The 13472-nt window shown below is 45.5% G+C and overlaps 5 protein-coding genes across 5 annotated transcripts; 4 read left to right on the top strand and 1 right to left on the bottom strand.

The window, feature by feature from the left end:
* Positions 1 to 321: 321 nt before the first annotated feature.
* FOBCDRAFT_262607 (heterokaryon incompatibility protein-domain-containing protein) lies at positions 322 to 2519 on the top strand (the record flags this gene model as incomplete). Its single annotated transcript, XM_059611304.1, has 3 exons — positions 322 to 871; positions 936 to 1968; positions 2048 to 2519. Exons 1-3 carry the CDS (start codon positions 496 to 498, stop codon positions 2517 to 2519), a joined length of 1881 nt encoding a protein of 626 aa, XP_059465336.1. The 5' UTR covers positions 322 to 495.
* A 1386-nt stretch (positions 2520 to 3905) lies between these two features.
* Positions 3906 to 4877, bottom strand: FOBCDRAFT_139514 (uncharacterized protein; the record flags this gene model as incomplete). Its single annotated transcript, XM_059608048.1, has 2 exons — positions 3906 to 4234; positions 4277 to 4877. 2 exons carry the CDS (start codon positions 4875 to 4877, stop codon positions 3906 to 3908), a joined length of 930 nt encoding a protein of 309 aa, XP_059465335.1.
* A 2591-nt stretch (positions 4878 to 7468) lies between these two features.
* Positions 7469 to 8268, top strand: FOBCDRAFT_204035 (uncharacterized protein; the record flags this gene model as incomplete). The annotated part of the gene is made up of 2 exons (XM_059609100.1): positions 7469 to 7826; positions 7946 to 8268. The coding sequence occupies 2 exons, from the start codon at positions 7469 to 7471 to the stop codon at positions 8266 to 8268; spliced, it is 681 nt and encodes a 226-aa protein (XP_059467496.1).
* Positions 8269 to 9014: 746 nt separating this feature from the next.
* On the top strand, positions 9015 to 9443 carry FOBCDRAFT_139402 (uncharacterized protein; the record flags this gene model as incomplete). The annotated part of the gene is made up of 1 exon (XM_059608043.1): positions 9015 to 9443. A coding segment is annotated over one exon (429 nt), but the record flags the coding sequence as incomplete, so codon positions are not given.
* A 498-nt stretch (positions 9444 to 9941) lies between these two features.
* On the top strand, positions 9942 to 11119 carry FOBCDRAFT_241675 (alpha/beta hydrolase fold-3 domain-containing protein; the record flags this gene model as incomplete). Its single annotated transcript, XM_054705538.2, has 2 exons — positions 9942 to 9962; positions 10124 to 11119. The coding sequence occupies 2 exons, from the start codon at positions 9942 to 9944 to the stop codon at positions 11117 to 11119; spliced, it is 1017 nt and encodes a 338-aa protein (XP_054561513.2).
* Between the last annotated feature and the right edge of the window lie 2353 nt (positions 11120 to 13472).

Here is a 13472-nt window from a genome sequence, read left to right as displayed (position 1 = left end):
AAGAGGCCAGAAGCGACCGGGGCCCTAGGCCCTGTTAGTAAACATGATCGCAGCTGTGTGTTTACTGGATATGAATACACGGTAGGGCAGTGCAAATACTCAATACATACGAGACCACCCCCTCCCCTCCCTCATTGATGCAGGGTTACATTTTAGGTTACGGTGAGTGACAGCAGTGCCATGTATAAAATCTGACCTTCTTTAAGTAATTCTGCCTTACCCCGCTCGTATCGATAGGCTGACTTCTCAGTGTTTGGGATTGTACATAACTGGGGGACTTTCCACTCAAGGCCTTTCTGCAGCGTTCTATCGTTAAATAGCCCCAAGTGAAACAGAAAGCAAAAGCCCTGCGGCCTATATTTGATTCCTCTAGCCTAAAATCAGGTTGTTTACCTAAGACCAGTCGTAACAATTCTATTACGGTAAGTTACGAGGGCTAACTATGACGTTCATCTTCAGAGCACGGTTAAATATCGTCAGACACCCTTATCTACTATGGAACAAGATCTACCAAGCTTTCAATCTGACGTTACTGCCCTGCAGCCACACTCTTGTACTTGTTGCCAGAAGCTGCTGATCCATAATATGTCGACCTATGGTAGTGTTACAGGCAAGTTTTCCTATACGAAAGTAGCAGAGATGGCTTCCTCGGGTTGCCTGCTCTTCCAGACTTTACAAACAAAGTTCGACCGTGTCTCATATCCAGCTTGTCGAACACGTCATGACTTGACTTTAGAACCACGAACTTGGAGTGATGGTGATATATTGCGGGGTCTAGGCTTCAGATGGGAAATGAAGCCAGAAGATCATCAAGTCAGGGGTTACGAGGACGATGAAGAAGAGAATATGTTATTCGCTTTGGTTCCAAAAGGTGACCAAGATCTCAATCCAGGATGAAATAAAGATATGATCTGTCATGCTTACTAAATCAATAGATAATCTTGCTCATAAATTTGTTGAGGCTTCGCCTTTCAATCTGCATCCTGGCTCGGCTGAAAGCTTCGCATGGATTAAAAAGCGGTTTCACAGATGCCGACGCCGTCATGTCGAATGCGAAAAACGTGCCAGAGAGAATCGACAAAACTTGGCTATGCCGAAGAGACTACTGGACGTAGGTCAACTTGGTGACCCCTTCATCAGGTTGTTGGAAGCAAGCGACGATGCCAGAGTATCCTTTGCTATTGGCAGTTATGTATGGGGCAACGGCTTAAAAGAGGACGCTATAAAACAAGCTCAAACGACCAAGGAAAACATAGGCTACAGAATAGCTTCTGGAATCGAAGCCACAGGCCTACCAAAGAGCATTCAGGACCTCATCGAAGTCACGCGACAGATCGGTCTTCGATATCTTTGGCTGGATGCTTTCTGCATTGTCCAAGATGACAACGACGATAAAGACCATCAATTTAACTCACTAGCTGAGTTTTACAAGCAGGCAGGCATTCTAATTTCAGCAGCAAGCGCTTCGGACTGCGGCGAGGGATTTCTACAATCCAGAACAGTTGATCGGTGTTACGGCTCGATCTTTGAGTTGCCTTACGAGTGGAAAGTTGATGGCCACGAGACTCGAGGATCCTTGCTCTTGTCGGAAATGGACTTGGACGGTTCCACAGACAATGACCCTGTGCATATGCGAATTTGGACATTTCAGGAACATCTCGTGTCATCGCGGGTCATTAGCTTTGGCTCTCGACAGATCAAGTGGACATGCCAGCAAGAAAAGAATTCTGTCGATGGTGGCAATTACCACGAAATGATAGGTGGCCTGGAGTACAACCTTAGAATAGCATTTTCCCCATCTCGATATCCCTACGAGACTTTAGTGGAAAAGGGATGGAGGGTTATGAGTTGGATGGAGATCGTTGAGGAATATTCTAAGCGTGACTACTCTCGTCTAGAAGACAGGGTCCCGGCGTTTTATGAAGCTATGTCACTTTTAGCACCTCATATGGGCTGGACAAGAGATCAGTGTGTTTATGGAATATGGAAAACTGACGCCAGCCGTCAACTTTTGTGGAAGAAAGACAAGCCTCTGACTACTCAAGAGGTTGAGGAACTTAAAGTTTCTGCAAAGGATGGAAAACTTGGACCATCGTGGTCTTGGGCGACATTACCCGGCGGAGTCATCTATCGGCTCACAGCTTCGCCAACTGGGCGATACTAATCCAACTATCGAATTCCAGAAGATTGATGGTCAACCACCATGCCTCACGATAGAGGGTTTTGTTCAGGAAGCCGACTGGATTGGGAATTATACAATCGACGTACCAGCCGAGGATGTCCAGCTCTTTCAAGTTGATCTGGATGTCGAAATGCCACCACAGCCAGTATTTTTGCTTGATTTGTCCGCATCCTATACATCACCATTCAGCATGGGGTTAGTTCTGGTAAAGATTCCAGGATATCTGACGCGTTTTCAAAGGTGTGGCCGCTTCGAGGCTATTGAAGTTAACCCAGATGGGTCACATATACTCTTCTCAAAGAAAGGTGGATCATTCAAGACAATTACGATAATCTAGTTTACAATTTTAAAGTTCTATAGAAAGATTATTTTACACTTTAGAACTTGTCTACAAATAACACACCTGTCTCATTATTTAAGGATTATATCACTGCCTAGTAGTTTCATTTACATTCGATAGATTAGCCCTTACATCATGGGTTAACCTAACATTTTAACAGAGCATTCTCAACACCAATAGTACGCTCTAGGTCTAACTCAGCCACTGTACGCCAGCTGAAAATGCCCACTTAGGGTAAAGGGACTCAGTTAATATATACATAAATTATACTCTCTTAAGCATTATCATCCGCTTCCATACCTCGTTGTTCGGCATTGTAACGTTTTTATAACCCTAAGGGCAAACTCAAATTTGGACGTGGAGTGACACGATCAGGCAATAAACGTAGACACCTACACATGGCTCGCCAACTGTTTATACCTCTTTGAAATTGCCAAGCTATTTCCAAAGCCTCTGAAAAACGAGCCTGAAGACAATCCCCATAACCTTGGCGTCTTGGCTTCAGCTTTCTTCCGTAAACATAAAGATCTCAACATTGTGTTCGTCTATGCCAACGCGTTCGCAACTAAGGCTTGGAAAAGCAGTAGATGGAAGGTCTTTATGCATGAGTATGGATATGCCTCGGTCTTCATCACGAGTTTGCTCTCAAGGAGGATAAGAATCTGCTGGAAGGATAGTAAGTAAAACCTATCAGTGAACTAAACCAGAATTCTATTATGAATTACGAACGTACTGCCCCTGAGCTTCAGAAGTTAGATATTATCTTAAGCAGATTTTTCTATAATTCTCATGAAAGCAGCGATTTCAATCCTCATAACATCAATAAAGTTATATTAATGTACAAGGTCCTTTTTTTTCTACAATCTTATCATAAAGAATTAACATGCTTGCATATTCAATTTCTTCTCATGATAAGTAGTCATCGCAAGACAACATTCAGCTGTCTATTAACTATGGTTGAGGAAAGTCATCCAATTTTAACTCCTGGATCTTACTCTCTGCTACAAGCAACAAAGGATCGATGAAACTCTTCAGAGAACAGCTGTGTTGAACAAGCTTCTTGGGCGCCTCTTCGTTCTTAGCAGGAGCGGAACTAAACGGATCGCTTGTTTGAGGCACGGTCCTTGTCCCAAAAAGTCCCCCAGAAGGAGCTGCGGCGGCAAAAGTAGGCTGAGGTGCTGTGCTTCTACCAAAAAGTCCACCGGTTGTTCGGGGGGCAGTTGAAGTGCCGAACCCCCTAGAGTCAACTCTAGGAGTACCAAAGTCTCCACCATAAGCTGAACGTGTATCAGAGGTATTTTGAGCTGTAGTGGAGGTAGTAAGACCTGAGAAACCAGATCCCCCAAAAAGACTTGAAGTTGATTGAGTAGTACCAATATTCGACTAGGAAGCAGGTGGAGATGCTGGCTGCTGATGTAGTAGCCATGTACCCGAATGTTTCCCTGCGAGGCTCCCTGTTACCGAACTGTAATACATCGATGGCTGCATGTCGCGCAGAGAACTGATAATCGAGTCGAGTCTAAGCGAGTAAAAAGGAGATTCGGGTCGTGGGTACAAGCAGGCTGCTGCCATGACTTGTAGCAAAGATCCTAGGAGCAAAGCTCTACAACCTTCACTACATCCCAGCTTCCGCTGAAGAAGGTCATCGTGAACCTTATATAGTACATCAACTAGGTACTGCAGGACCTCTGTCCTGCTTTCTTCAATGCGCCCTATCTTTGTAAGCATAAGCTATCACGCACAAGGCGACATACTTGGAATATCTGCGCGGATTGGTAGGTCAAATGTAGGCATGCCCTCGCAGGTATACCGAGCAGCTCTTTGTATACACTTTCGGAAGATATGTTTATTCGCAAACACAAAAGAAACGAGAATAAGTTGTGCCAGTGTCTTATCCATTCTTTCCGGCAGTGTATAAAGCGTACTGTATGACGAAAGCCATCTCTCAGTGCAGAACGAAAGAGCATCATAGCACTCCAGATCATCAACAATAGAAGCGACTTTTGATAGAAGATCTAATCCAGCATATTGAGGAACTCCGCGGGTTTTTCCGTGTATGATTTTTAAGACCACCTCAAAGGCTTGCACATCGAAAACATCCCCAAAGTTCCAATGATAAAGACCATCGTCTTGTTTTGAAGCTTCTTTGAAGGCGCTTGAGAACAACTTAGAAGCACGACGCGATGCAAGTGTCAGGTGCTTCTGAGAGCAGAGAAAATGTTTCTCGATGAATGTCGGTGACTCGGTGGTGCCAGCAGGTTCGGTGGGTTCTTTGGAGGGAGGAGGGTCCTGCTTGGTTGCAAGGATGACTAGAGTGTCACCATTGGGGTCGATCGCAACGCAAGTATTTGACATGTTTGCTAGGTTGAAGTAGTGGTGGGTAAAAATGTTAGTAATGGCAGGAAACAAAGAATAAAGTTGAGCTTCGTCCTGGGAAAAAGTCCTCCCCCTTTAAGTGTAGCGAATCTGTCAGATATTTTATCCGCCAATCATGCCGTGCCTTGAGACGGTGACGGCGCGTCTTGAGCCAATAAAGACCTGAAATCGCAGTTAACACAGCGGCTACAGAGATGACTACCGCTTTAAGCGGGAAGGCACTAACTAAATGGCACATAACAATGTACAAGAGGACTGGCAGATAACAGCTAGTAGAGAGACGTAATTAAGTGTTTAGGCAGACAAATTCATAAAAGCAAAGGTATGTCTGTAGTTTAAACCTCATAATTCACCTCGTTAATGCACAGCCACACACAAATCTGCCTCTGCCTTGGGCGCTAAATGACTCCAGGCTATTGGTTGCAGATGAATATGTCAATAACAGTTCCCAACCAATGACTTTTATGTCTTTCTCAGCCCGATCCTGCAGCCTCATTTTCAGGTAACCCCGCATCGCCGCTTAGCTACACTTCAACATCGATTTTTTATCCACTCAGACTGGAAACTAAATGTAGTATAAAACTTATCACCATTATATAAATACATACATTATAGCCTTTAGACTCAACTTATTTATATTCTTATGAGACTTTCTAGCTTGTTGTTGGTATATCCGTCTTGGAAGTTGCTGACCTCGTCGTCGGCCCCGAGCTTTGCAGCCAATCAGAATTTCGTGGTCAAGATGTGGCCGTTTTTGGATATGTGGGACCGTCACTCAGCCAATCATGAATTTCGTGGTCAAAATCCATCCATTTTCAGAAGCATATAACCGCTAACTCATATAGGGCCTAGCGCACTATTCCAAAAAGCTAAGCCGAATAGGAGGGAGACCTGTTAAAATTATAGGACAAAAGTCTGACAACACCAACCCCACATCCAACCTCCCTCATTACAACACCAATTAAACACTCAGTGATATCATCACGAATAGTTAATTAAATTTAATAAAAGGTATATCAATCAATTCCCCTAAGTCAGCGCTTTAATATTTTGTATACCATCCCTGTGCACGAATAACAGCGCGAAGGCGGTTTTTCACGGAAGTCGTCAGCTTCAAAATCAGGTGGGGAGGCAAGGCTGCCCACGCCTCTTGCAACCATCTAATCAACTGAGCTCTATCTGCCTTGTTATTCTTTAATCTGATGAATTCAGGATGCATCCGTCGAAGCTTCGCTTTTAGGGCCTTCCAGATGTGTTCTATGGGGTTTAAATCAGGGGAATGAGACGGCCAATTAATGGGTTTTATCCCATGAAGAAGCAGCCAATCTATCGACGGTTGAGCTATGTGAATCCGGGCGTTGTCTTGTTGAAATAGGTCAAATTCATCGAGGAAAGGGAGGAGACCTTCCGTGAGGGCTTTGCGATAAGACCAGCTGGAATAACCTCCTTTTTTGGCCGTCTTATCCCTCGTCATCGGTATGAGATATGACTGTTTATCTCGAGTAATTCCTCCCCAGAACATAAGGGAAATAGAAGGTTTAACATGTTGCTGGACGTTAACTAGGTCCGTACGATACTTCTCATCAGGTCGGCGAAAGACCCAGCCGTCAGGGTTGTTCGGGGCGTTTGAAACCGTGACCTCGTCGGTGAAGCAGATCTGTGAGAAAGTCAGCGTTGAAAAGGGTGTTATTTTGAGGCCAATTACGAGGATATATTCGTCAATATGACGAATCCAAAAACGGGCATGTTGTAGCCTTGCTTTTGCATCGTCTTTTGACAGTTTAATCCTCTTTTTTGACCTCCATTTGCGTCGCCAATACCTCTCTAACCGACGACGTAGTGTCCGGGCTGATACTTCAACACCAAGCTCTAATAACGCCTCATTCCACGTAATTAAGCGATTTCTTTTAATAAATGACTGGATAGAAATAATCTTACGAGCGCTGAGTTTCTGGGGACGCCCAGAACGTGCTCCAGAGACGTTGTTGTGGTTCTCTTTCCAGCGTTTTACTGTCCGGGAGACAGTCCCGGGATCCGTTGAGTAGGAGGCTGCAACCTGTCTCATTGATTTGCCGGCATATACCTCCGCCACCATGGCTGCTCTTTGCTCGGGAGTAAATTCATGGTTTCTTTGGCGATTTCCGCTTATTTCAGTACCAAAATTGCGTTGTTTAGAAGCCATTGAGTATATAATTCTTGTTGTTAAAGTAATTGAGGTCGTTTGGTGATACTGATCAAAGCGGGGTAGACGCGTTGGTGTTGTCAGACTTTTGGCACGTGATTGTAATTGTCCTTCAATGTCTGTGTAAGTTTTCTTGTTGGCCGCGTTGTTGCATGAGTTAGAACGTCAGAATATGAATCCGCTCAGGCTAATGCTCTACTTCATGACTTGTGAGAGAGTAGATATCTGTATTGCAGGTATACTGGCAGTAGCTGGGGTACCGATTGGCACATGCTGCTATAGCAACTGTAAAAGCAAAAAATGATCATAGGGGTATCAAGAAGGAATCTGCAGCGTCAACACAAAGTGATTCTAACCACCTCATACAATCACATATACCGGAATTAAAATGGAGAGACCACTAAAACGTGGACAACCACGCAAATATGCAACAGCCAAGGAGAAAGCGACAGCAGATACTCAACGCAGGCAGAACAAACGGCAGGAAGTAGCAGCTCAAGGTACAGCCTTACCATATAGCAATTTCTACAACTTGCACCTTCCTCCTACTACATCCTTGGTTAATTACGGCCATCCTATCCAGCAGTTGGATAACTCAGAGAGCAGTCTAGCCGCAGGACTAGATAACGACCAAGATATTAGCAACTTTCTACCGCCACCTAGTCCTCTACTCCAACCCACTACCGAGGGACTATCTTTGAACGATGATGAGCCTGTTAGAGTGGTGTCGATCATATCCTCGAATGGTGCGCCAGAAGTGGACACCGTGGACTGCTTACAGTCCCTACTCACAGCTAATCCTCAGCCACCAGAAGATGACAAGAAAAGGCTATATCGAATATCGGAACTTTCACTGGCGCTGCAGATTCGGTATCGATTTCAAACCACGAGAGTCCTGACCAGGTCCAGGATATTACCTTCAATACAACCTTGGAGACTTCCTCACAGGTGGGGAACAGCGAACTTGATCCAGTCCGGCACCTCGCACAAGAGCTAGCAGAACAACTTGTGAAATTTCAAGGATGCTGCGATAACTGCCATCTAGCAGCACAAAGTAACCATATGGAGGATCCCAATGAACGTACCAGCCTCGCCATGTACCTGAAGTTTATCCCCGAATTTGGTCCTGACGTCCTTAGTCAGGGTTGCCAGAGTAGTCAATGCTTCACGTTAATGGTAGACGACTAACAAAAATGAGAGTCAATTAAGTAGGGCTAAATCTTTGTAGCATACGTACTGGCGTCAGCAGAGCCCTAATCAAGCATGTAGAGCAGAAATGCGCCGCATTTCCACTTCTGCACCAATCAGAATCTCCATTTTCTTACCCCGAATTTCCCCTCTGGAAATGCGCCGCATTTCCATTTGGGCCTGTAAACCGAGAACGCGAAATGCGCCGCGTTTCTTCCACGAAGGCCCGTGCCAACCATGTAGACGACCGCGCTCTTAAACTTTACAGCGTGTAGTAATTTCGGTTGCGTCGATTAGGAGGAAGGAAGCAGCAATCAAGCTCTCTCTTTATTCTTGGCTAAATGTGGCTTCATAGAGGGTGTCCGATACTCTTGCTGCCTTCTCAACTTTATCAATATGACAGGCCTCGCGACGTACACTGATGCTATTGTCACATTGCGGCCGAGTCAGCTCCAAAAGCTCGAGAGTCTCGGCTTGTACTACAATTCGCCAGAGCCAGCAATAATTTGCGTCGAATGCGGCTTCGCCATTAACCCTACACGCGCGCCGCGTCACCCAGGCGACAAGCATCATATACCTAAGTCTGCCCGCCGTGGTTTGAAGCCACTAATCTATTCTCTCAATCTTCCAAACCCAGAGACACTTCCACTGCGACCAAACGGCTCGCCGCCACACCCAAACCTTACGGTATATAAGGGTTCGGCCTGTAAACATTGTGGTCTTCGCTCTATCAGCGAAAAGGTCTTACACCACAAATCCAGCCTGAAGAGAGGGATCAGATCTTTAATACACCTTCGTCATGTCGCGATATCGAAAAACTACTTTTGCAGTTCGATTGGTCATCAGAAAACCCAGAGAGGAATACCAGATTGATCCTACGGAAGTATGGAAAGTCTCTAGAACAAAGAAACGCAGCACAATCATTCCTGGAAAGGGCATTGGCCTTGAGGAAGGTTCATGAGGCCGCAACTAGGCCGCCAGGGAGTTCGCAAGTCACTTTCGACCCTAACAAGGCTTTTTCTGGTACCCCTGACTTAATTACAGCAAAAAGTAGTGCCGCGGTTAATACATGGAAATTGAACAACAATCCAGCCACAGAAAATCGCCAGTACAAGCGGAAACGACCATTAACGGAAGATCAGGTCTTTTGTAACAGGTACCCAAGCGGAAAATAACGTTGACGCTATATTCGTCAGGCAATCGATAAGTTATATTAACTATTGGAACTGGAAGTAATGCTATCACAGTGTGGCGGTGTGGTGGTGTGGGCGTGGTGGTCAAATACACTATTATACGGGTATTAATCCTAATTCCTATGGCTAACCATTTTAGGAGATGTAAATAAGGTTACTAGGTTAATTTTATAGTAATGCAACCACGGAGTTAGGATAGCTATCTCCGGGCATATCTCATTCTAGAGGAAGGATGCCTTATCGGGATTTTTGATCTCGCAACTTAGGCACCTTTCAGTAAATAATAGCGTCGTAATGGGCCCACTCGGGAATTTGGAACAGCCCGAGCCTGCGGTGAAACGTCTTCTTCCTAAAACTAGGCACTAATAAGAGAGGTATAAAATCCCGCCTTTCTACCAGATATTACACCATTCCTTTGCCTTAATAGTTAGTCCACTATTGGCCAGCACGCTCTTATCTCCTAAATTTATTATCTTGAGTATGTACGAAACTAGAGAATTGGTTTTACAGCTGGGGGAGCAACAGTAGGTAAACCTGAGGGCAAGATATTTGATGTCTTAATGATTGTCGCTAACCAGCTAATGGCGTGGTGTTTAGCCCCGAATTTTCCGAGGTTAGAAATATATGCGACTCTCTATCTCCCTTGACTAACCTTAGAGCAGTTTCTCTCGAAAGCTAAAGATGTCCCAAATATCCCGCTTTCTGTTATGGCAGCCGCTTTTAAGCAGAATCCGCCCCCCGCCCCACCATCCACGGATATTGAGTACACAAAGAAGATTCCCATGCGAGATGGATATGAGAGCGAGATTCGCATTCATCAACCTCTCAGGCAATCCCCTGGGGCCCGGGCCATGTTCGTCATGATTCACGGCGGTGGCTTCTGCCTAGGAAATAACTACACCCACAGCTATCAGTCTAGGGCCATTGCATCGCTCCATAATCTTACTGTCGTTAATTTATCGTATCGCCTGGCCCCGGAACATAGGTTTCCTACTGGCCCTGACGATGTCTGGGACTCTGTGCAGTGGTTGAGCCAAACAGATAACGCCAAGGAGCTCGGATGCGACGTCTCTCTTGGGTTCTACATTGGTGGTGTCTCTGCCGGCGGCAACCTTGCTGCAGTCACGGCGCAGCGGTGGGTGTCGGAGAATCGTATTCCTAAGCTCTCGGGAATCTGGGTTTGCATTCCTTACCTTTTGGAAACGGAAATCTTACCCGTCGAGTACAAAGATCTCTATCTAGCCAGGAAACAGAACGCCGATGCCATGGTCATCAACCAGGAAGCGATGGATTTTGTGGGTGCGGCCTATCGTCCAGATGTGCTGTCGCCGGCTTTCTCTCCCTTTCAAGCCGATCATCCACACAAGGGAATGCCTCCAGTCTACATTCAGGTTGCTGGCCAGGATCCTCTCAGAGATGATGGACTTATTTACGAGAAAGCTTTGCGGGCTCACGGAGTACCGACAAAGCTAGACGTGTATCCTGGCCTTCCCCATGCGTTTGATGGCATTTTTCGAGAGCTAAACATTTCGAAGAAATGCATGTCAGACATGTTGGCAGGGATCGGTTGGCTTACAGGGAAAGAAGTCGACGGCAAGTTATGCGAGGAGGCGGTTAAGCAGTCGTATGCCGCCACGCCCTCTGTGAGGCCAATTTGAGATGGAGATTGAACTCAAATAGGAATTATTATCTACACAGCTGGCTGTGCGAAGTGATTATGTCATCCAGATGTCAATTGTGTGAATCAATGTTATATTCATGGATGAAAAGTAGTATCCCTTACACCCGTGTGCGACTTACATAATATTTGTGCACAGCCGGCTGTGCAGGTAACAACTCCTAACTCAAATACATTGCTGACTAGCTTTTACGAAATGCAATGCGTTTCTGAAGGTAAAAATTGTGGGTAAGCCTTCTGGGCTATGATTGGATGAAAAGAGGAAACGCGGTGCGGTTCGTTTCCCTATGCTTGAGTAGGGAGATAGAGGTCAATGTTTCATGAGAGCCACTTCAGTGCAAAGCATTGCTGTGTGAGTGTTAATAGCCTCAGCGCATGCATTCTTGTGGAGAGGAAGTCATAGAGCTCATTCCTGAAGTTGCCGTTAAGCAGTGCACCGTCACTACTAGGGATATCCATGAGCTTACCGCTCGTATCCCACACCGGCAAGTCTATGAAGGCACTCCCATCCTGGTTTGGGTCAAGATGAGACACAAAGTCGATGTAATATATATGAATACTGCGGCTCCCGTGATTTTGAATCACGCTAAAGAAGATTTGCTATAGGTCGAAGCTATTAAACGTGCCAAGAAGGGGGTCCTCATAGTTGTAGCTTGCGAAGTAAGACCAAGTGGGCTCGGGTTGCTGCCATATTGGATTAGGCGGATTCTAAACTCGAGAATGGCGCCCTTACTATCTCAGACGCTTCATTCGCAAGGGACTGGAACTATTATGATCCGCCGCAGACTGGTGCTAGCACAAAGCTCAATGCCCTTTAAGCTTATATCTTACAAGAACCGCAAACGTTACTGAGAGGCAGCGGTGTCGAAATTTCAGTCTACCAGACGCGTCTCAAGAGCCTCCATAACGCCATCCAATCTCAATTATGGAACGAGACCCTCGGGGCCTATCTCCTCTCCGATGAGAGCCCGACTCGTTTTTCCAAGATGGAAACGCGATCGCCGTTCTGGCTAATGTCTCTCACTCTTCAACAAGGTTCGTTTAGTCTCGTTTAGTCTCGTTTAGTCTCGTACTGCATCGTTTAGCTTGCTCGTTTAACAACTCGTTCATCAATATTAGCTCCATTCATAAACGAGATGAGGGTCTAAATCTCATTTGACGAGACCTGGAATCCATTAGTCGAACCATGGTGTACGCATGTCAGAAGCAAGTTTTATTATGACGCCTTCATACTATTGAAACTGTTTCTGGGAAAGAACTGGGTCAATGAGGATACATAAGTAAATATAAAGAAGCAATGAGCGCAATGCGAGGGATATCACTGGGCTGTGGAGGTATAAAACCTCTTTGAGCTAGGTCTGATCTGTGGCATGCCTTTGGAAGATACAATACATTTTCCATGGCCTACTGAGACCCATAGTCTTCGTTTTGCCTCCTTCAATGGGAGCATTGCGACATTCCTGTTACTGTGCCTATAGTTCATTCAGCTGAAGGAAGAGGATACCGTCTGCTTTTTTGGCAACAACATCGGTCGCTCATCATAAGCCACCGATAAGGATACATAATCACTTCATGAGCAACGTTTTGGCGGGGTTTAGTCCGGAGACGGATTGACTTTGAAATATGCTGAAGAAAGCGCATGTAGAGCCGCAAATGTGTGTTAAAGTGCTCGTAATCCCTTTTCACGGGTTAATTAAGTTTTTTCCCACTGTTTGATATAGTTTTGGATTTACCATTGAACAAAGTATCCAGAGAGCCTCCTGTGTGAGTCACTATTTCAGTCTTGAGGCTGTCGATGCTTTCAGGCTTGGTCACATCGAGAGCGAGGGTCTCAATGCCCCTCTCAGTCAAGTTCCCAAGTGTCTTGAGCGAACGCACGATGGCAACGACACGAAGCCTTTGAAAGCAAATTCCAAAGCCAGTGCATTGTCGGCACTACCGTGGGAACATCTAATGATCGAAAGTTAGAAGACAGGGGTTTCAAAGGTAAGTGGGCTTGAGCGCGCACCCAGTGATTAGGACTGATCGTTTCGGTGAGTTAGATATGGTTGATAGTCAGTACTAAAATTGATAGGGAAGGCTGGAAGGTTTTTTTCTTTTTCTTTTTTTTTCTTTCTGTTTTTTCGCGTATAAACCCTGCTCTAAGCTGATTTTTTGTTTTTGAGGATCGATAGCGTGATTCAAGTTACCATTTGCCACCCCGAAAAGTCCACACAGGGCGGACACGGGCCCGGACCTATTTTGAGACTAGAGTTCTTGGCTCGGCGAGATAGTTGCTCCGCAAGCAGCAGAAAATGGCCGAATACAGCGTAGTTTCGGCGGTGGCTTGGGCC

Source organism: Fusarium oxysporum, chromosome VII (genome assembly GCF_013085055.1).
Source record: "Fusarium oxysporum Fo47 chromosome VII, complete sequence".
Classification (NCBI taxonomy): Eukaryota; Fungi; Ascomycota; class Sordariomycetes; order Hypocreales; family Nectriaceae; genus Fusarium; species Fusarium oxysporum.
The sequence above is the reverse complement of the archived record's forward strand: the minus strand, read 5'-3'. Positions and strand labels throughout refer to the sequence as shown.